The 19,877-nt window shown below is 53.7% G+C and overlaps 9 protein-coding genes across 9 annotated transcripts; 5 read left to right on the top strand and 4 right to left on the bottom strand.

The window, feature by feature from the left end:
* Positions 1–1,409: 1,409 nt before the first annotated feature.
* BO94DRAFT_609031 (uncharacterized protein) lies at positions 1,410–3,294 on the top strand (the record flags this gene model as incomplete). The annotated part of the gene is made up of 4 exons (XM_025616567.1): positions 1,410–1,448; positions 1,541–1,851; positions 1,974–2,259; positions 2,502–3,294. The coding sequence occupies 4 exons, from the start codon at positions 1,410–1,412 to the stop codon at positions 2,823–2,825; spliced, it is 960 nt and encodes a 319-aa protein (XP_025462696.1). The 3' UTR covers positions 2,826–3,294.
* A 245-nt stretch (positions 3,295–3,539) lies between these two features.
* On the bottom strand, positions 3,540–4,197 carry BO94DRAFT_590113 (uncharacterized protein; the record flags this gene model as incomplete). Its single annotated transcript, XM_025615993.1, has 3 exons — positions 3,540–3,862; positions 3,912–3,974; positions 4,026–4,197. The coding sequence occupies 3 exons, from the start codon at positions 4,195–4,197 to the stop codon at positions 3,540–3,542; spliced, it is 558 nt and encodes a 185-aa protein (XP_025462695.1).
* Positions 4,198–4,912: 715 nt separating this feature from the next.
* BO94DRAFT_560475 (Zn(II)2Cys6 transcription factor) lies at positions 4,913–7,350 on the bottom strand (the record flags this gene model as incomplete). The annotated part of the gene is made up of 3 exons (XM_025614155.1): positions 4,913–5,043; positions 5,793–7,216; positions 7,274–7,350. 3 exons carry the CDS (start codon positions 7,348–7,350, stop codon positions 4,913–4,915), a joined length of 1,632 nt encoding a protein of 543 aa, XP_025462694.1.
* A 60-nt stretch (positions 7,351–7,410) lies between these two features.
* Positions 7,411–8,807, bottom strand: fmaE (monooxygenase fmaE). Its single transcript, XM_025606522.1, has 2 exons — positions 8,648–8,807; positions 7,411–8,598 (listed from the first exon to the last, which is right to left on the bottom strand). Exon 2 carries the CDS (start codon positions 8,535–8,537, stop codon positions 7,635–7,637), a length of 903 nt encoding a protein of 300 aa, XP_025462693.1. The 5' UTR covers positions 8,538–8,598; positions 8,648–8,807; the 3' UTR covers positions 7,411–7,634.
* A 753-nt stretch (positions 8,808–9,560) lies between these two features.
* On the top strand, positions 9,561–10,834 carry BO94DRAFT_560473 (alpha/beta hydrolase; the record flags this gene model as incomplete). Its single annotated transcript, XM_025614154.1, has 2 exons — positions 9,561–10,646; positions 10,733–10,834. The coding sequence occupies 2 exons, from the start codon at positions 9,561–9,563 to the stop codon at positions 10,832–10,834; spliced, it is 1,188 nt and encodes a 395-aa protein (XP_025462692.1).
* A 103-nt stretch (positions 10,835–10,937) lies between these two features.
* Positions 10,938–12,537, bottom strand: BO94DRAFT_539681 (uncharacterized protein). The gene has a single exon (XM_025612752.1). It carries the CDS (start codon positions 12,187–12,189, stop codon positions 11,353–11,355), a length of 837 nt encoding a protein of 278 aa, XP_025462691.1. The 5' UTR covers positions 12,190–12,537; the 3' UTR covers positions 10,938–11,352.
* Positions 12,538–13,969: 1,432 nt separating this feature from the next.
* Positions 13,970–15,769, top strand: BO94DRAFT_265996 (uncharacterized protein). The gene is made up of 6 exons (XM_025606520.1): positions 13,970–14,498; positions 14,551–14,587; positions 14,638–14,705; positions 14,749–15,122; positions 15,171–15,241; positions 15,290–15,769. Exons 1-6 carry the CDS (start codon positions 14,316–14,318, stop codon positions 15,595–15,597), a joined length of 1,041 nt encoding a protein of 346 aa, XP_025462690.1. The 5' UTR covers positions 13,970–14,315; the 3' UTR covers positions 15,598–15,769.
* BO94DRAFT_266047 (NAD(P)-binding protein) lies at positions 15,482–16,862 on the top strand. Its single transcript, XM_025606521.1, has one exon. It carries the CDS (start codon positions 15,941–15,943, stop codon positions 16,703–16,705), a length of 765 nt encoding a protein of 254 aa, XP_025462689.1. The 5' UTR covers positions 15,482–15,940; the 3' UTR covers positions 16,706–16,862.
* A 65-nt stretch (positions 16,863–16,927) lies between these two features.
* Positions 16,928–19,330, top strand: BO94DRAFT_526522 (Zn(II)2Cys6 transcription factor; the record flags this gene model as incomplete). The annotated part of the gene is made up of 6 exons (XM_025610352.1): positions 16,928–16,956; positions 17,020–17,154; positions 17,204–17,436; positions 17,487–18,168; positions 18,213–18,383; positions 18,433–19,330. The coding sequence occupies 6 exons, from the start codon at positions 16,928–16,930 to the stop codon at positions 19,328–19,330; spliced, it is 2,148 nt and encodes a 715-aa protein (XP_025462688.1).
* Between the last annotated feature and the right edge of the window lie 547 nt (positions 19,331–19,877).

Raw genomic sequence — 19,877 nt, 5'->3', positions numbered from 1 at the left:
AAAAGGACAGCAGTTTACAGCTATATATGGATTATCAATCACTTAATATTGGCCATTTCTCGTACATGAGATGGTCGGGGACCTGCACCACGCTGATCTAGAGAAAGAATCCATCATACAAGTGATTCCTCTTCATTTTGAGTCAGCTTATGGGAATTGGCGCGTGCCTTAACGCGAGAGGCAACTCCATTAAACCGCCGTCGAAGGGTTGTAAAGGGAACATTATAGACGCGTACTGCTTCACGGATACTAGAGATTTGTTTCTTTTGTAAAGCAGAAATTGCAAGTAAAAGCCGGCCCTCCTGCTCAATAGATTCTTTTGAATTCGTACGCGCTTTTGGTGGCATGGTTTCTGGTTAAATTTAGGTGTGTAATACAATCGCGACCAGAACGCGTGAGGTGATCCGCTCGCTTGCGTGATCCGCTCGCTTACCGATTACGTTAGGTCGCGTGAACTACGTCCACCAATCAATACGAGCACATCATTAATGCTGTATTACATCAGCTCAGAATGGACCAAACCTTGGCGGATGTCATTTCCGAGCAACTTGAGTCAAACGACGATGGCTGAGGAATCCTCTTGGCGTGGCGGACTCTGGTGGCTGAAGAAGTCGATGTATCAACAGAAGCTTAGTAATAGGGTAAAAGAGCATATGATGCTAGCTTCATGGATCAAGACATCACAGCAACATCTCATCCCCCCAATTGTCCAGAATTCCCGATTTACCCCATCCGTGGACCTGTGCCTAATCCCACCGGTTCACCATGCAGCAGCAGCCGATCATCGTTGCCCATGTCGCTCGTCTGATTCAGCAACCTATCGAGAGCGTGGACCTGGAGTACAGCCTCGCCAATCTCGGTGCTTATTCTCTTCTACCGTTGGGGCTGGCTCGGCCTGCAAAAGCCATGGCGCTTTCCTGTGAATGGGATCGATTCTCTCGTGCAGCAGCATGGCGAAGCTCATCTGCTCTGTCGTTCACATTCCTGTAAAGGATATGGGGCAGACCGTTAATCAAACCGCAGAGCACCAGACATGCCACCATGGCACAGACCCCTCGCAGCAACACTTCGCTCCTGACCTAGATGCAAGTGCCCTCCCTCCACAGCCACGAAAAAACCCCGGGTCCACCACAATCAACCATTTTGGGACCTACCAGACGAGATATCTCCCTGCTTCTAAAGCCGCCAGGAAGACCGTCATGTAGACTGAGACTTGTTTCCGGATGTCTTCTAACACAAGAGACAGCCAGTCCCTGCGCCGCTCAGATAGACCGAAAAAGTGCTGGGCTCACGGAAGACATATGATTCTGCTCTGACCCGGGGGATGTTGTCGCATACAATCCAATGCTACTTCAATGTCGTGACCCTACCTGCCGTCGGGATAAGCACTGTCATCTAGCGCGTCCACCATGTCTTTGTTAACGGCATTTCGGGGCAGCTCATCTATAGTAAGGTCCGCGACATCATCAACAGCCGGGCTATTACTGTAGAGGCACCTTTCAGCAACGTTGCCAACAGTCTCCGCCTCTTTCAAGAATAGCGTCGCGAAAGCCAACGACATTTCCGGAGACAGCAGCTTGAGAAGCACCCCCAGCCTGCTGCTGAACCAGGCATCCCTCCCGTCCGGGATGAAATGCAGGCTGGCATCGACAACATCTCATTCGAGGATACCATTGGGCCTTTGATCAACGTCTTGCCTTTTCATGTGTCCATCAATGGGAAGCAGTCCACGACCGATTATCTGCGCTCTGTCTCCCCCCACTTCATCCAGCTGACGTCTGTGCAGAGCTCGACCCCCGATGACGGATACTGCCGCGACTTTACGTCTGCCATCGCCATGGAGTTTGAGATGTAGCCCTCCGACAGCCATCCTGTCCGACCAATTGGAAAGTCCTGGTTCCGGGTGGTGCCTGACGTCCCACTGTTGTTGTACACACAATGGCACGCTGCGCCTCTGCTACTGATCCCAGCAGTTTCAGCGTGACGATATCCAACTGCTGGCTGACCACTTTCGCCGTGCCATTCACGGGGAAGTCTGGTCTGTTCTTGCTCACCGGTCCATCAATTAGATCATCGCTATCTACGGCATCCTCAAGGCAGGTGGTGTCTACTTTGCCCAGGACCCCGGCTTGCCCGATTACATTCGTGATGGCCGATAGGATTGATTCATTTGCTTACTTCAAGAAGACCAATGCTGCGATTTTGAATCCCTCGGTGACCGAGATCCTCCTGCTGGAGGATTTCCCCGATTTGCGGAGGGTATAACTGGTCGAAGAGCCCGTACCACAGTATGTTAATGACGTCTGGTCCCGCGCCACGACGTTGTACAACATGTACGGCCCGACAGAAGCCACTTGCGGTGCAACCATCCAACGTCTGCTTCCCGGTCAGCCCGTCACAATTGGTGGCCCGAATCCTACCACGCGAATTACATTCTTGGCTGGCATCAGCATCTTCTTCCCCCAGGGGTGATCAGGGAGATCTACTGCGCCGGGGTGTAGGTGACTCTGCATCAGCTGGTTCTGGCGTCAGTTGCCTTGGCTCTCCAGTCCAACCGCAACGACATCGACATTGTCCTCGGGGCCCCATACTTCAATCGCGGACAAGATGACCTAGACACCGTGGGTCTGTTCCTCGAACCGATCCCCATCCGCATCCAGTTTCCTTTCCCACAGGATCAGGCATCTGTATCAACCCTGTCATTCGTCCGTGCTGTCCAACGATGCAGTCAATCTGCCATCGCTCACGCGATTCCCTGGACCCAACTTTCAGAAGCAGTGGGCGCGTCGAAGACTGACTTCCATAATCCCCCCTGCTGGACGTGATGGTGACTTTCCACGACGATCGCACGTCACCCCGGTTACCTGTTGACGGCCTCGACCCGGTGATCACTTATACGAAGGGATCAAAATTTGCGCTTCTGGTGGAGTTTTGTGCGGTTTCTGATGGGACGATTCTGATGAGATTAGAGTATGATACCGAGTGTATTCCGAAGGAGAAGATCCGGGGTATAGATAAGATGATTCTCGAGGCGCTGAGAATGGTCGTAGAGGGGGATTCATATGGTGCTGTTAAGGAGAGGATGAGGTCGATGAGTGTGACCGGGGGTGGTGTCCATGGAAAGGTGGAACGGTATTTCGGGATGAGGTTGGCTGATTTGCGGAGGGAGTAGGAAACTGGGGGTGGAGGTGTAGATAGATAGACTGTGCAGTTCAGTGAGAGTGTTGTGTAGGAGATCAAGAGCTTCCCCGTGATTTCTTTGTTTCCGATTCTGGGTCACGCGGATTGGTTGCCGCTGGAGGCCCCGGATACGAATACGAGGCGGTGTGTCTGGGAGCTGATCTGACAGGTATATCTTCTACTTGCAGGGGGACCGGACTGGGTAGATTCCAATAGTAGCTACTTTAAAGCCTAGAATGGTTTGGAATATGGTATGTCTTGTTGGGTCATTGCACGTCCTTTCATTCAGCTATCTCTCACTTGCCAACCCCCTCATAGCATTCACTCTCGTTCATGCAGCGACGCGGAGCAACTCTCCTCTAGGCGATATCACGAACATTGGCAGAGGTGTATCCAGTGGTCGAAACCCCAACCGGGGCCCAATACAGCTGCCACACGCCTGTCACGTTTGTCTCCTTGACATAGAACGTATCGAAGAGCTCCCCAGAGTCATCCTCGTACATCAGCCAGGCGCCGTACCAGATCCACTTGTCCGTCACGGCATCAGAGGGGGTGTCGTCCCCGGTGAAACCGACCTCCGTGATGGCGTCATCGTTGGGGCGGATGTACAGCAGAGTATCGTCGGCAAGAGTGACGCCGTCGGTGAGAGCTTCGGTAGAGATCTCGCCGTCGCTGAAGGTAACTGTTGATAGTTAGCATCGGCAATTTACTCGGTTATGGAAGATACTAACGAGTGATATCGGTCACGACGGAGCCGTAGGTCCAGTCCGAGGCAGTGCCAAAGTAGGCAAGTCCTGGTGCATTACCATTAGCGGATATCAGCAAAGTGGTATGAAATTATGTACCATCAGCGTAGAACAACTTGATCGGGCTCGAGGCAACGCCGTAATCATAAAGGGTGAAGTTGCCATCCGGGCTGCGCTTGACCACATCCCGAAGGGAACGCAGAGGACTGGCAGTCACTCCGGTGACTGCTGCGAGTGCAGAGAAAACAGAAACAGCAAATGAAGTCCTCATGATGGTTAAGATGTGATTCTTGGAGCCGGTAGTTAGAATATCGTCGGGGGGTAATGTCCCTTTATATTTGCAGCGCGTATTCAAGCTCCCCTCCCTAATCATGCCCACGAGCAATTGTGGATGACCTTTACTCCGGACCTTTCGATAGTCTCGTGGCCGACTCGCATCAATACGATTGACGCGTCATCTAGGTCCGGAGTTGGGTTGAGAGGAAGGCCAAGTGGAGGGGCCAAGCACCCTAGATCTTTAGCCTCAAACCCATCGATCCTGATTTCCTGCCCGCCATGTGGAGCGGAACGAGAGCCGAGCCGCGAATGGTTTAGGTCCGAGGCTAAATATTAGCTATTTGTCTTCAAGCAACTCATCCCTTGTTCCCATTTGTTCGCAACGCAGATATGATACGGCCCAAAACATGCCGAATATCCACAGCGCCGCTTGAAGAGTTGAAGGATCCGAGCTTGAACGACACAGGCGGGTATTTGTCATGATTACCTTAGGGGAGAACCTGTTGAAAGGCGCGCCATATTTGCCTCGTGGCGAGTCTTATGATTAGGGCATGAAGGATGCATCTGCACTTGGTGAACTCTCCACACTGCAATCCGCTATGCCAAGCCTCGTGCCAAATTGAATGCTAAGATATTGAGACCATCTCGGGCTGCTATCACAGGACAACGGGTCATCACTAAGGCCTTCATCCTACCGTCCTGCTCTTCCCTTACATCTCTGCAAGGTGATACCGATGGCTGTCCGGGATTTGTTCGGTTATTCGCTTATAATCGCCGAAGACCATGTAACAGGAATCAGCTATCTGGCTCGGATAAGCCGAATGTCGATAGTGAATCCATGCTTGGTGCGTTCTTCTTATCGGGAGGTGTGAATTATATATTTGAAACCCATGTCGATCGCCGCTGCTGAACTATTACCCGGAGGAGGCTCTCGAATCTCGTGTGTGAGCATCGTGACGGGATTGCCGGGCAAGTTTCACGTCAAGGATAGTATAGCCCACCATTCTGGATCAACGGACTCCGTCGGTGGGGGATGCGGATCAAAAGGCCCGAGGCCGGCGGGAAGTAGATAATCCGGCCGGCCGCACCGGTCACGTGATGAGCGCGTGCCTTCCTCCATCCTCGTCTTCCTTTTTCTTCTATTCGAGTATCCTTGTCTTTCTAAAAAAAGCGATCGGCTATTTTAGCCAATCTGCGACCGGTAAGTTGTGCAAAGCATACTCCATTGATGTCTAATTATCAGTATACAAAGGGATTGTTACCCAGTCCTACCAATATCCCAAATGGGAATATCAAGATGGAAAACATAATTAATAATGACCTATCCAGCGGCCACAAAGGCCATTTATACAACCCATAATCACATACCCCTAGAATACCCCCCTACGGCATACAACCATCCCAAAAGAAACAATAAGAATTCCACTACAACTCAGATAGTAGAATAAGTCGCCGTAAAATCACGCATACACGACCATCCCGCCACACATTTAACTGACCCTAACAGCTCCATGGGAGAAATACTAAGATCATTATCCCCTCCAGCCACCCGGTGCACATGCATCCGTCGCTGCCGTTCAGTAATCTCACTCAATATCCGCTTCGGCGAGAATTCATCATCATCTTCCAATCCACTTAATGAAAACCCAATATCCAAACCATCCCCTGGCCGAGACAATAACTCCAATCGCAGCGCCTCCTCCGCCAACGAGGCAATCCAATTCGAATCAAACGGTCCTTCGCGATGAGGCCACGCGCGGAGGAGCTTGATAGCGCGCCATCGAACGGTATAATCCCGACAACTGAGCGCAGGGTGATATAGCGGGGCGATGATGCCGAAGTCTACGCTGATGGTGGGGCGTTTGGGGAATCGGTCTAAGATGCTCTCAGCTAGGGCAACGATTGTTTCCAGCTCTGGTGTGAAATAGGACAGTGCGGATTCGTTGCGGCCCAAGGTGCAGGTTTTCACCGATACGAGGAGCCCGATGTATTGGAGGTGGATTATTTCGGCGCTTCTCTGGTCTATGTGGGAGATGTGGGGGTAGGAAGTGTAATAAAAGGGGGAGAAGGAGTCCCAGAAGTGGGTGATTTGGGAGATGATGTCGAGTTGTTCGGAGAGGATGGGGCCGTAGTTCTCTGCTATTTCTGTCTCGGACATCCCCATGCAGGGAACCATGAAGCGGTAGGAGGCGCTGAGAACGAGATGGAGTGCGTCGCGGGTTTCGCGGAGGGTGTGGAAGGGGATGGGGGAATGGGGGTGGGGGTGGGGGTGGGGTTCCCTGGGGAGGACGTCGATGCAGAGTAGGGGTGCGCCGACGCCAAAGTGTGCGGAGGTGATGTCCAGGTGGGCAAAGGCTGCGACGAGACACTGTTCGACTTGTTCCTGGCGGGGCGTGGGCGCGACGAGCTCTCTTTCTGCTTGGAGTTCTTGGAGAATGCGGAGGCCACTTTGTAGATGGGCGAAGGCGCCGTCGTATTGCCCCCGGAGCAGGTCGGACAGAACGAATAATAAACAGCAGAGCAAGGTGATGTCGCGGAGTCGGGGATCATGTGAGGCACGGCGTCGAGTGAGGATTTGAAATGCGCGTCCGAGCTGCTCTTGGGCAAAGCGCGGCCAGGTGTCTTGGTGGGCGGGGATGTCAGCAGCTAGCGGCATGGCTTTGGCTTCGGAGTCTTGATGTAGGGCACTGAGGGCGACGGCGGCGTGATACACCGCGGGATCTGACTGGGCCATTTGTAGGACCAGGCGCTGCCAGAGCGAGGAGTCAACTGTCTCGCAAAAGGTGGGCACCGAGTGGTGTTGGAAGTAGCTGAAGCAGCGACGTTCGTCCGAGGTCATGGCCCAGCGAAAACCATTCCCGATGTCGACGGCGATCTGGGAGGCCCCGAGAAGCTTTACCAGGGATTTGCTCATTGCTGGTAGTCGATGCATGTCATAACCATCGCAAGAGCGGCCGGTGGAGGTGCAGTTGCGACAGCATCCTGGGGTTTCGTCACATTTGATATGGCGGGCTCTGTCTCGGACCTTGCTTAGCAATGCAGCAATTGGGGCTTTTGTGATCCTGACTTACCGGCAAGTGCGGCATCCGGCCCTGGATCGCTTGCTCTTGATCCGGCGTCGTCTGGATTCTGAAGCTGGTGAATGCATGGGAGGAGGGTGGTGTCGTCCAAGCCTAGTACTGCGTGAATTGTTGGCAAGAGGAGGACAGAAAGACGAGTCGCAACAGCTAATTATAATCCTGGGTATTAAGACCAGCAGCCCCAGCATGACAGGGCTTGGACTGGTCTAGTGCTGCAACTAATGCGCGCCGTCCGGCTAGTGCTTAGGGCCAGTCGCGAGGCTGAACAAAGCAGAAAATTGGAAAAACCTGGATTTTTTCATTGCAGAGTAGGGATTCCTGAAGAAATTGCTGAGTATGAATTCACGTAGTACTAGTTATCCGGCTGGTTATACATGTCATCGTGTTCCTGTTCGCGTTTCGCCAAGTGAGCCAGCTGCAACCGCTTGCTGGCCGACCGCAAGACACCACTGCGCGCATCGACCACGGGCCGAATCCATTGGTGGACGACCTCCTGGTTGGCCTTGCCATCGTCGCGCACGGGAAACCAGGTATTAGCCAGGCCGGTGGGTTGGGTGTTGATGTAGATGTTCTCCCAGTGACCGCGGGGCACCCGATACGTCTCGTGGTAGATGGCCAGGTGGGGATGTTCCTTGGCGACGCGCGACCACCAGCGCACGCCCTCCATGTGTTCCTCGTCGTGGGCGAATCGATGTAGAGCATCGTAGCTGCGGAGATAGAAGATGGTCAAGAACTCATTTCCCTCCTGTCGGAGCCAGTGCGTGGTCCCGAGGAGACCGTACTTGACCGGGTTGGCCCGCATGGCCTCCATCATCTGGCCGGCGCTGTCGCCCAGGTATTTCATGCCCGGAGCGAACATGCCCAGCGGATGGTTGCAGCGGGCCCCAAGCAAGAAGACGACAATGTCCTCGGAGGCGGGCTCACTGCCAAAGGTTCCATCCGGGTTCGGGGCTTGGGCGCTGTGTTTGACGGGGATGTTGCCCGTCATGTAGCGATTCGGGGTGATGTGACAGGCCATCAGGACATGGTCGATGGTTCGATAGAGAAGGACGAGGACGGTGGGGAGGAGGGATAGCGGACCCAGAGCCATGCAGGCTATCCCTTGGATCAAGCCGCCCAGTAGTAACCAGGAGGTGAGGGTGAGATTGCTCTGAATCATGGGGAGGGGGTTCAAGGTTGGCCGGGGGAGGGGCGTGGGACCGGACTGGTCGCGCGGAACCATGCGTGGGGGGAGTAACGGGGTGAAGGTAGCCATGGTGATGGTGGTGGTGATGCAGAATGGATAGTTGAATGTCCGGAGCAGAGCGAGGCAGTGGCTGCTTTTATAGATCAGATGAGGCCATGACGGGATGGTGGATGCCCCACGATTAGATTCATCCTAAACGGCCCAACCAATGACAAGGGGGGTGTTCAAGTGGGCCAGGGGAGGCTTAGTACTATTTTCGTGGCGGAGTAATTGTGTCAGACAGTGAGTCATGGGTCAGCATGATGACAGCAACGAATCTCTGAGTCTGGATTGGCAATGGATGCGTAGAGCACCTACTACCTACTGGTATGAACTTAACAGGTTCCTTATGAATTGATTGGATCTGGATATATTGTTGCCTGCGGGCCCGACCGCATCTGGGACCGGGCGCTCTAGATCTGGATCGACACACGGATACCTAGTACCATGGTTCAGATTGATCATTTGTGGAGAGCCAGATGCATCTTGAATTGAAAGGCCCCGTAATTGAAATATCAATCCAGTAGCGGGCGGATGAGAAGAGAAACAATAACTGACCCCCGCCCGGGAAACATGGCTCAACTGGCTGCTATCGTCCGCCGTACCCACGGGTCTCGGCCCGTGGTTGTTCCGCCATCTTTCTTCGGTCCCTTCTTTCCTTTCCTTCCTCTCCTCCTTTCCGTCCGTCCTGTCCATGGGTCCACTCCACTCTCTATCTCGTCCGACCCGGGGAATTGCTTTCGAGACTGCAGCGGGCATGCATGCACCACAAAAACACGTGGAAATTATGTTGACAGGGGGCTTCCATTCAACCGGGATCACTCCAATCCAGTGATCACCGTCGTTCCGATCGCAGGACAAGCCCGAGGCGAGGGACTTGGTTGATGAGGGGACTGGCTGCTGCCAGCCAACCAGAAGGCCGCCGTAGCCGCCCGGAGAAAGTGACTTGCTACGACCTGCAATAAAATAAATGCCAGCCCCCTCTTCGATCTTCAATTTTCTCACGTTCACCCCTTCATTAATAACATTGGCAAAACCATCATCATCAACATGATGGCCAGTGGCCTTCTTCCCTCCCTGCTGAAATATGCCTCCCTCTCGGCTGCCATCGCCGTCGGACTCTATGCCGCCCTGTTGGGCCTGTTGACCACCGAGACAGTGCAATCCCACGTCGTCTACCTCCACGCCATCCAGATGACCTGGTTCAAGGATCTCAATGTCCCCGAATCCTTTGGTTTCCTACGCAACCAAGTTACACCGTTTACTATTCGGACTCCCGATGGCGAGCAGCTTCACACGTGGCACATCCTACCCGTGGAATTGTATCGGAAACACGAACAGTCTCTTGTCGCCGAGCCCACCGGTTGGGTCTCCGATATCACCACTCGACTGGCATTTCAGCTCCTTCGCGACGATCCTGACGCGCGCTTAATCCTGCACATGCATGGCGCTGGGGGTACCGTGGGTTCAGGGTACCGGGTACCGAATTATCGGGCACTGTCCGCCGGCCAGCCCGACAAGATCCACGTCTTAACCTTTGATTACCGGGGATTCGGCCTCAGTTCGGGCCAGCCGTCTGAATCCGGTCTGTTGAATGATGCCCGGGCCGTGGTGGATTGGGCCATCAATGTCGCTGGCATCCCCCCGTCTCGCATCCTTCTCTTCGGCCAGTCCATGGGTACCGCCGTCAGCATCGCCATCTCCCACGAGCTCGCTCTCCAGTCACCACCCGTGGTCTTTGCTGGAACTGTTCTGGTGGCCCCGTTTGTCGACATTGCCACGCTGGTCTCAACCTACCGGGTGGCAGGGGTCATTCCCATCCTCTCGCCTTTGGCCCGCTTCCCCTGGCTTTTTGGATACCTCCAGCGCTTCATCCGGGACAAGTGGTTGAGCAAGGACCGCGTGGCGGAGTATGTACGGGCGAACGAGGTGAATGAGGAGCCATACCATCTCACCATCGTTCATGCCGAAGACGACTACGACATCCCATGGCATCACAGCCAGGCCGTCTTCTGGCACGCTGTCCGGGGGTCGGTGCCCGGGGGAATTAGCTACGATGACCTCCAACTCAAGAAGTTGGACGCGCAGGTGGATCTAGGTGCTGCAGGGACCATCATGGATTGGGAAATTGACCATGGTGTCATCCGCGAACAGATCCTGAAGACGGGTTTGCACGATGTCATCATGGGGTATCCAGTCGTGACCATGGTGTCATCCGCGAACAGATCCTGAAGACGGGTTTGCACGATATCATCATGGGGTATCCAGTCGTGACCATGGCTGTCATGCGTGCCTTTGAGGCGGCTGATCCCAGCTTCGCAAATTAACTGCGGTAGATTTAAAGCACACACGTATAGACGGTAGTGGCTTAGTGTACGGTTGCAATACACTACATCCATCGCAGCTGGCCTGTTATTGAGGCATCGGTACATTGAGACTTCATAATCATTCAGCACGGATTCCCTACCCCTGTTAAATTCGATGGACCAAATACAGGATACGATCACACCCTAGACACTTCATCCTCCTGTTGTCGGGCAGAATACAGCAAAGGCTGCAGCCAACGCCCCTAGATACCATTGAATCCCGGCAATGTATGCTCCCCGCCGGCTTAGGTACGATGGAACCAACGGTCAGCAAGATCATAAGTCTCATATATGACCGGCTCCTCCGCGCGCAGCGCCGCGAAGACCTCTCCCATCATCAGGATACGGCTGATGATATAGAGGGCGGGCGAAACAAGTCTGATGAGGGTTAACAAACCTCCCCAGCGGAAGACAACCTTTTCAAAATGCATGAAGACCAGAATCGAGAGCATGGATACCAAAGCAGAAGCGCGCCACAATCAGCTCTCCACCGCAGTAGGGAAGATGGTATTCCAGCAAGCCAGGTGGAGGGCGCCAAAGGAGATCCCGAACAGGCAGGTCAGCGGCCAGATCTTCGACCGATACAGTTGAGGATCCCAGTGCGCGACCACCACCTCTTTTCGAGAATGGATTTGCTGGTCCTCGATCTTCAGGAGGCTCTCCTTGCTAGTCGACGGATTGCGCGAAAGTCGCTCTCCACAGGCTCGTTGCTCGGTAAGCTCGTCTGGCCGGGAAGCCCTCTCCCGGGCGCACTGTAACTGCCGATCTTCTTCTTTCTCAAACACTCGTGGGGTGAGATACCAGGTGTTCCAGTATGACATTTGGATTTTCGATCCTTCGTTATCGAACTTGTCACTCACTGCCATGCCCTCAAAGGTTTCCCTCTGCTCGAGAGTCATGGCTGGCAGCTCCACAATGGAGGGGGATCGAATATCCTTTGGTTTATTCCACCAGAAGAAGTAGGTGACGATAAACAGGGGGATATACCCCAAGGTCATGGCTTCCAATTGAGACAGCGGGAGATGGTGTATGCCCCTGGTGACGCACTGAGCCACGAACCAGGACACCTGGACCAAGGCCGCCAACTTGGCGAACCCATCGGATTTGCTCTTGTCGCGGATATCATCCTCCGATAGACTCCAACTGGCATGGCTTTCCCACTCAATAATCTTCTGCTCGAGTAGCCATGTGTATTGGGTTGGCCAAATGACGCGATCTCCATTCGGAGTGCGGTACCGCAGGGCGAGCATGCTGATGTAGAAGGCGTGGATGGAGTTGAATTCGCCCTGGGTAAACCGGGCGCAGTCAGTTACCATCCGTCGGCACTGGGCCCATTCCTGTAACCCTTCGACAGCGACTAATTCGGGCGCTATGATGGCCTTGAAGAAGAGAGCGAATTTGTGCAGTGTCACGTACACTTCGTTCTGGTACACCCGGGGATGGATTACCACCCAGGTGCACAAGAGTATGGTCGTCAGACATGTCGTGATCAAGCTAAGTCTGCCCCGACCGGACGGATCGGATGTCCATCCCACCAACGTAGTATTTGACTGTGTGGAAAAGGTTTGGGAGGTAGTAGTGTTCATCGTCTTGGATGCAGGGCCACCTCCAACATGAACTCCCGATGATACATGAATCAATATCTGGTGAGCGCAGCTCAAGCCGCAAATACTGTCTGTGAGAGCATCTGGCCTTGGGGGGGACTCTGAATATAGAGTAGCTCTGGTACGCCGCACCTACAAGACAGGCAGGACACGTTGATCGGGCGCATCGCTTCACTCGCCGAAGGTCCCGCGACTAAATCTGTTATCAAATGAAACGTGCTGCTTAGCCGCTGTCAGCACGAATGCTTTGAGTAGGAATCGAATCAACCAGAGGTTTCCTGATTTGGTTGGTTGAAACTCACTACTGCAGCCCTAGCCAAGCAGGAGTGCGTGGGCGCGTAAATGCGGGGATAACCACCATTCATTCCGAGGCATTTGGATCCCGAAGGACCTGAATGGTGTCTATGTCTGGGAAGGCTGAACGACATGGTCCCAGTAACTATCACTCCCTCATGTGCGTGCAAACATGACAAGGCTGGAACAAGGCCGTGACACTTGACACTCGATAGCCAGCGCCTGGAGGAGGAAGGACCATGTTATTTGTCCATGCACTCAAAACATCGCATCCGGCGTGTACCTTGCCCTCTCGTGGCCATTTCCCCGACACAGGCCAATGAACAAATCCCGATGTTCCACGGCTTTGGGAATGGGACAACCCCCGCAAGAGGGTTAATGCTATCACTCTCTGCAACGATCACATCGGTTGATAAAGAGGCTCAACGGGAGAGCCATGGCCAAATATGACTGATCACAACCGTGGCATGATTTTCGTCGGCTAAGTATACCCAAGATGACAGGCCTAGACTTTGTGCTTCCAGACCCGGTCTGTGGTCCGTGCCATTAGTTTTGATCTCACGATGGGAGTATCCGTAAGGTGCAGCAGTCCCAGGGTGACTGCGAAGGCTCTTGCACGACGACAGATATTAATGACCACCTACTTGGTAGCGTATCATGTTAACCCTAGCAGGAAAGCTTAGTGTCCTACATCAACACACAGCAAGTGCGCATAGCAGCATCACATCGCGGATCCTCTGATCCCATTGCAGCCCCTGTGACCGGTCCTTGTCACTTGCAAAGTCCCTGATATCGTTATGACGTCCGGGATTTGGTACCTCGACCACCTTGGGATGTGGGGTCATCGACATGCGCAGGCGTATGACATGAAAAGGGGTGAAAAACTCCTTGCTGCAAGGGCATGGTAGAGTGGCTTGACTACTAGGGCAGCCACCATGTCACGTTGTACAATTTGCTCTCCGCAGTTCATCCGGCGATCTTCTCTTTGCTTAGAGCATGAACCGTGTGATGACCACCACTAGACCGGTAACCGGGTCAGTTCCATGAGGGATAAGCGCTGATCTCGAGCGCCTCCTGCTTGTTTGATGCGTTGCCCCAGAGAATCCACCAGCTAGCCCGTACTATCGGGACGATCTCTTCGCTCATGCTGAGCGATCATGTATCCCGGTCAATGTGACAGGTCCAGGAACCGCTGACCTGGAATCCGACCTGCCAGGGAGCACTAAACTGCCACTAGTCTGCAGGAGACCCACCAGATTGATTGTCGAGACGGGACGATATCGACAGGTCACAGAGACCTGGCTGGCAAGGGCAATTTTCCACGCTTGGGTGAGCAGGTGGCTGCACTACTGCTATGGCTGTCAATAATAGACTTACTGCGCAACTTGCAGAATTGACTATGACATCGGTCAAATTTACGATCCAGATGGTACTGACCCTTCTGGTCAGTGAGCAGGAGGGAATGGGGTGAACCGTTCATTTAAATTGGGTACCACCCAACAATTGGTCCCTGTATCTACAAGTGCAAGCTTGCTGCTGGCCCCATGGCGTCGATAGCTCATGATGGGCACCTTGGATACAGTCACGACAATCTCCGCCATGTGGTCATCACAGCCACATGTTTTGCCCTGAGTATCTCCACTATCTCGGTTGCTTTGCGTCTTCTGTGTCGAAAGATCACAGGCACCAAGGTTTTTTTCGACGACTATTTAATTATAGTGGCCCTGGTATGCCGCTTCCTTTTCGTTGTTGTCGTTGGCTGACTTTGAATGGTGACAGGTGTTTTTGTATGGCGTGTCTATTGCCGGCGTTGTCCGTATGTTCTTCCATTCGAGACACGGTGGATGTCTTGGCTCATCAAAGCAGTACTCTATAATGGACTCGGTACCCACGTCTACTACGTACCAGCAGCAGACTTGGTGGTCTATCTCAAGGTAAGCTGGTATTCCCTCAACTGCTCATTGCTGACCGGATCAGGTGCTCGCCACTGGGAGTTTTCTGTACCCCCTATGCATCGCCTTCACCAAGTTGTCCATCTTGGCACTGTACAAGCGGATCTTCTCCATCCGACCGATGATTCTGGCCGCCAACAGTGTGGGGGCGTTGGTTATTCTGTGGTGTTTCGGGGTGTGTCTGATTGGGACCGTGACGTGCATTCCGCTGCAAAAGCTGTGGGACCCTACGATTCCGGGGGGATGTATCAACCTGGCCAAGTTCTACTATGGATTGCAAATCCCCAATATCGCCACTGACGCCATTATTCTCGTGCTGCCGATGAAGCATGTCTGGGAATTGCAAGTGCCGCGATCTCAGAAGGTCATGTTGACCGGTATTTTCCTCCTCGGAGCTCTGTAAGTTTCCTTCTTCCCTTGTTGGCTCTCGCTGACTGGCTGGTATAGAACCCTGGCTTTTGACATTGTCCGCTTGGTGACTCTGATCGAGCTGTCCCAGGCCGGCGACGACATCACCTGTAAGAACTATGCCCTTCCGGCACGAATCCCACTGACCGGATATGTAGACAACCAGGTGCCTGCCAGCGTGTGGACCTGCATCGAACCGTGTGTCGGCATCACGGCCGCTTGTCTATCGAATATGCGACCGCTGTTTCTGATGTTGACTCGGCTTCCTGGCAAGATTCCCCGACTGTCCCAACCATCCAGCACCGGCTCCGGGGAAGCCAACCGATCCAAGATTGTGTTTACACAGACGGTGCGGGTGGCCAGCTCGCATGGGGATGATCGATCTGCCACTCCGAGTCGACTGCATCGGTTTCCTTATATCGGACGGTCGCCCAGCGTGTCCATCAGTATTGGAGGGGCTGCCTGATTTGCCGGAGTGTTTGTCGGTCTAGGGGTGGAGGGCCTGGTGCAGTGGAGTTGTACACGCTCGGATACAGCAACTCTCGTGGTTCGGAAATATGAATCACATGGTTTAGAAAGGAATAAATGAAGCTGCATGCAGGCTCTGCAAGTCATGGCCCCCAATCGTAGGCATCAGCGTAAGCAGGTAGGCTATTAATTAAGCCCGATCGCCGAATGTTAACTCCGTCATACCCTGGTCCAAAAATGTTACATCCTATCTCCGACCAGGCTGTCAGACATAAATACTCTTGGCACAGCAAGTGGTGTTCACCAACGCACCTCATCGTCTCTCTCCGTCCCAAAGCATCATGTCCACCAAGCCGTTAATTCTCATCACCGGAGCCAACCAAGGCCTGGGCTTCGCGACTGCCACACACCTCGCCAACACCGGCCGATACCATCTCTTGATCGCCGCTCGGTCACTCGAAAAAGCAGAGACCGCGATTCAAGAACTACAAACCAACTCCAGCACAGTGGACTCCACCGCATTGACGCCCCTAGTGATAGACGTCACCGACGACGACTCCATCCGCGCCGCCGCCCAGACCGTCACCGACCGATTCGGGTCCCTCGACATCCTGATCAACAACGCCGGGATCAGTCGACCAGCAGATCCCACACTGGGTCTCCGAGACAGCTTTCGCGCCGTGTTCGAGCTCAATGTCTTCGGGGTGGCCGTGATGACCGCGACCTTTTTGCCGCTCCTGCGGGCCTCGACGTATCCCGACCGACGGATCGTCAATGTCTCCAGCGGACTGGGGCAGATCGGAATCGCCTTGTCGCCTACATCGCCGTACAATGTGCATGCATTTGCCCTGCCAATCTACCGCAGTAGCAAAACGGCCGTGAATATGCTCACGGCGGTGGATGCGGTCACGTTGGCAGAGGAGGGCATCCTGGCAGTGGCAGTGGATCCGGGTTACTGTCGCACGAATTTCAATGGGAATCGCGGGTTGAAGGATCCGGGGGTGGGGTCGTTGGCGATTGTAAGGGCGGCGACGGAGGGGAATGCGAAGGAGATGGTGGGAGGGTTTGTGGATGATGATAATTCGTTGGAGGAGTTTGGGTGGTGAAGAAATAGCCAAGGAGATTTCCAGTAGGTGGATGGATGGATTGGAAGAATGAATGAATCGGGGCTCTCCCCTCTTATCTTGCCCCACCGATAACGTATTGTAAGTTGTATGTAACTGGCCCCTGCGGGGGTGGCCTATCTGCTTATCGCGTGCGGAGATATTCCCGGCTGATATCGTCTCCCCCGGGATGATGCCTCCATCCATCCTCTTCATCTCTCAGTCATGGCAGAAGGTCGTCGATCAACTCGCGCGTATGCCTCCTCCCCGCTTCTGTTGTTTTGATAACGATCCCAATGACTGATCAAAATAATCAGATGCGACGAATGTCGCCGACTCAAGGAAAAATGCGAAGGAGGCATTCCCTGCCGCCGTTGCGCCCACTTTCGTCGGCCCTGTGAATCCAAAGCCCTTGCTTCCCGGGCGCGCGACTTTCGCGCTTATGTGCCTCGGTGGGTGACACTTTATGGATTACTGGATAGAGACTAATGTAGTGGCAAGAACACGACCCGCCAAATCGGAAGTCCAAGAGTTGGTCGATCGGTGCAGATACATGGAGCAGATCTTGAAACATACCGTCGAGGGAATTGCCCTTGATACTAAGAGTTTGGCTCGGATGGCCAACTCCCTGGCAGCAGGACGAACATCGGATAGTCCGGGGGTGCCCAGTCCAGCTGGTCTGGCTATCGAGGATGAGGCTTGTACTATTGATCCGGTCGGGGATACAACCACGCGTGCGTCTTTCCTTCTTCAAGCTTTTCTGAGTGATGGCTAAGCTATTCAGATTTCTCTGGAGAGTTTTCCTACTGGAACTTCTCAATGCGCATCAAACAGCGCATTCAAAGTCGCATGCGGACTAAAAGTCCAGACCGGGTGTCAGGGTACTGGCGGGCTCAGCAGTTGAAGACCAACGAGCATCTATCGGCAGCGTTGGCTTGTTTTCCTCCAAGGCCTATCACCGGGTTCCTTGTCAAGACTTTTTTGAAGTATGCTGCCACACATTGGTTTCTCGTGGACGAGGACTGGTTGCTGGAGCGTGTGCATCTGTTGTACACGGATCCGGCCAGTCTAGGGGACAAGGCTGCCGCTGTTACTAGTATTCTCTTGTCGGTGCTGGCTATCGGAACGCAGTATGCCCATCTCGAGTCACCCAGCGATCGTGCATCCAACGACCAGACATCTGCATTCTCCGAGGAAGACGTCGGGGTGCGGTTCTACGAGCAGTCCATCCGGTTGCTCCCTGAGATTATCGAGTTGTCTTGTCTAGAGAGTGTACAAGCCTGTCTGCTATTAGGATTCTATGCGCTACCAGTGGATGCGTCCGGCCTGGGATACATCTACGTGAACCTGGCAGTGCGACTGGCTATGCAGAATGGCATGCATCGAAAGTGCCACCGGGATGCCTTTACTCCGGTCATGACTGAGACGCGCAATCGGGTGTGGTGGACGGTTTGTTCCCTCGAAAGGTGAGTCATCACAGCTGCTCTCATCCATCAACTAACATTGCCAGGCTTATATCCATCTTCCACGGTCGCCCCTTGTCAGTCCGTCGAGAAGACGTCGATGCAGATCTACCACATGCCCGTAACGACATGAACCAGACGCAATCTGCCTGGAACACGCAGTGTGCGATAATCTCCATCCAGATGCTTGACTGGTTGGAGGAATTCTTTCATGACATGTACCCCTCCCCTTCATCAATCTGCAGACGGTCAGTACTGACGGTGCAGATCCCGCCTCCGACACGCCCAGCACCAAGACATCCCCACCGTTCTAGCCCGTTTAATGGCCCGCAAAGAATCCTGGAACCGATGGTGGACAGCCATTCCGGAAGAAATCCGCAACCCAGCCCAGCCGTGGCAACAGCATCGTGCAGTCATGCATCTTCGTTTAGAATCCTGTCTAGTGCGCATGTTTATCGGGCGACCCTTTCTCCTCCGGAAGGAGGCCCCTCAAGCAGATGGGAGTAATTTAGCTGCTCCCGAATCGAAAGACCTCCACCCCTCCGACCGCGATGATCTCATTGGGGATTGCATCCAAGCTGCCCAAGAGGCACTGGAAATCTGCCGGCGTCTACGCGATCATGGACCAGGATTGGCACGTGCTTCGTACCTGGAATATAGCGCCTGTCGAGCTGCCCTGCTGGTCTTGATCGCCTACTCAGTTCAAAGTCTTTCCGATGCACTGCGGCAACCAATGCGCGAAGGATTAGCCCTGCTTCGTGAAATGTCAGCAGCAGGTGATTCCGCACGGTCGGAGGTATCTTTCCTTGAGGCATTAGAACGGTCCCTGGCGCGGCTGCAGACCGTCACTCAACGACCGGAGAATACACCCCAACCTGCTACCTTGGTGTGTGATTATGATGCTTTTCGACATTGGGGATCTATGGCAAAGAAGTCGGAGGCCCACACGGCAGTGAACCAAGATGTAGCGGAATCATGGACCGATCCTCTGGTAGAAGTTGAACATATTCCCAATTTTGATCCCTCCCTTGACTTGTCGATATTTGGAGGGACGAATCTGTCTCCGTCAGCGACATGGCCCACACGGACAGAGACACAGGTGTTGGAGGAGTTCCTGGCGGGATCGAATTTGGATCCGATATGGAATCATGTTGATTTGCCCTAATTATACCTACTCATACTAATACAGTCCCCATCTACCATACATTACAATGCTTCATGCCAATAATACATCTACAAGCCTCCAGTATATCACAACAACCACAACACTCACTACTAAAAACACACACGCACCCCCTCCCCCCTCCCCCTGTCTCACTCACCTTTCTCCACACTCTCAACTCCCAACCCTCCAACCTATTCATCCTACCATTCACCCTCTGAATCAAACACACCTCACTAACAATAATTAAATTACTCAATTGATTAACTAGAAGACCTAGCAATAATCCCCTCCGCCATCTCCACCAACCCCCCCGCCAACACATCCATCCCCTGTTCAAAAACCATATGTGCCCCCTCCCCCTCATAAACCGTACAATACGCGCCCCTAAACCCAACCTTGGTCGCAGCAGCCACATCCCACAAATGCGCAGCCGCAAACCACTTCTCCCCCGCCCCTCCCTTATCCCCATCCAGCTCACTCAACCTCCGCAACGCAGGCTCATAAGCCTTCAACGCCGGCTTCGCCACACCAGCAGTATCACAACTGA

This window comes from Aspergillus sclerotioniger (genome assembly GCF_003184525.1).
Source record: "Aspergillus sclerotioniger CBS 115572 chromosome Unknown BO94scaffold_38, whole genome shotgun sequence".
NCBI classification, from domain to species: Eukaryota; Fungi; Ascomycota; class Eurotiomycetes; order Eurotiales; family Aspergillaceae; genus Aspergillus; species Aspergillus sclerotioniger.
The sequence above is the reverse complement of the archived record's forward strand: the minus strand, read 5'-3'. Positions and strand labels throughout refer to the sequence as shown.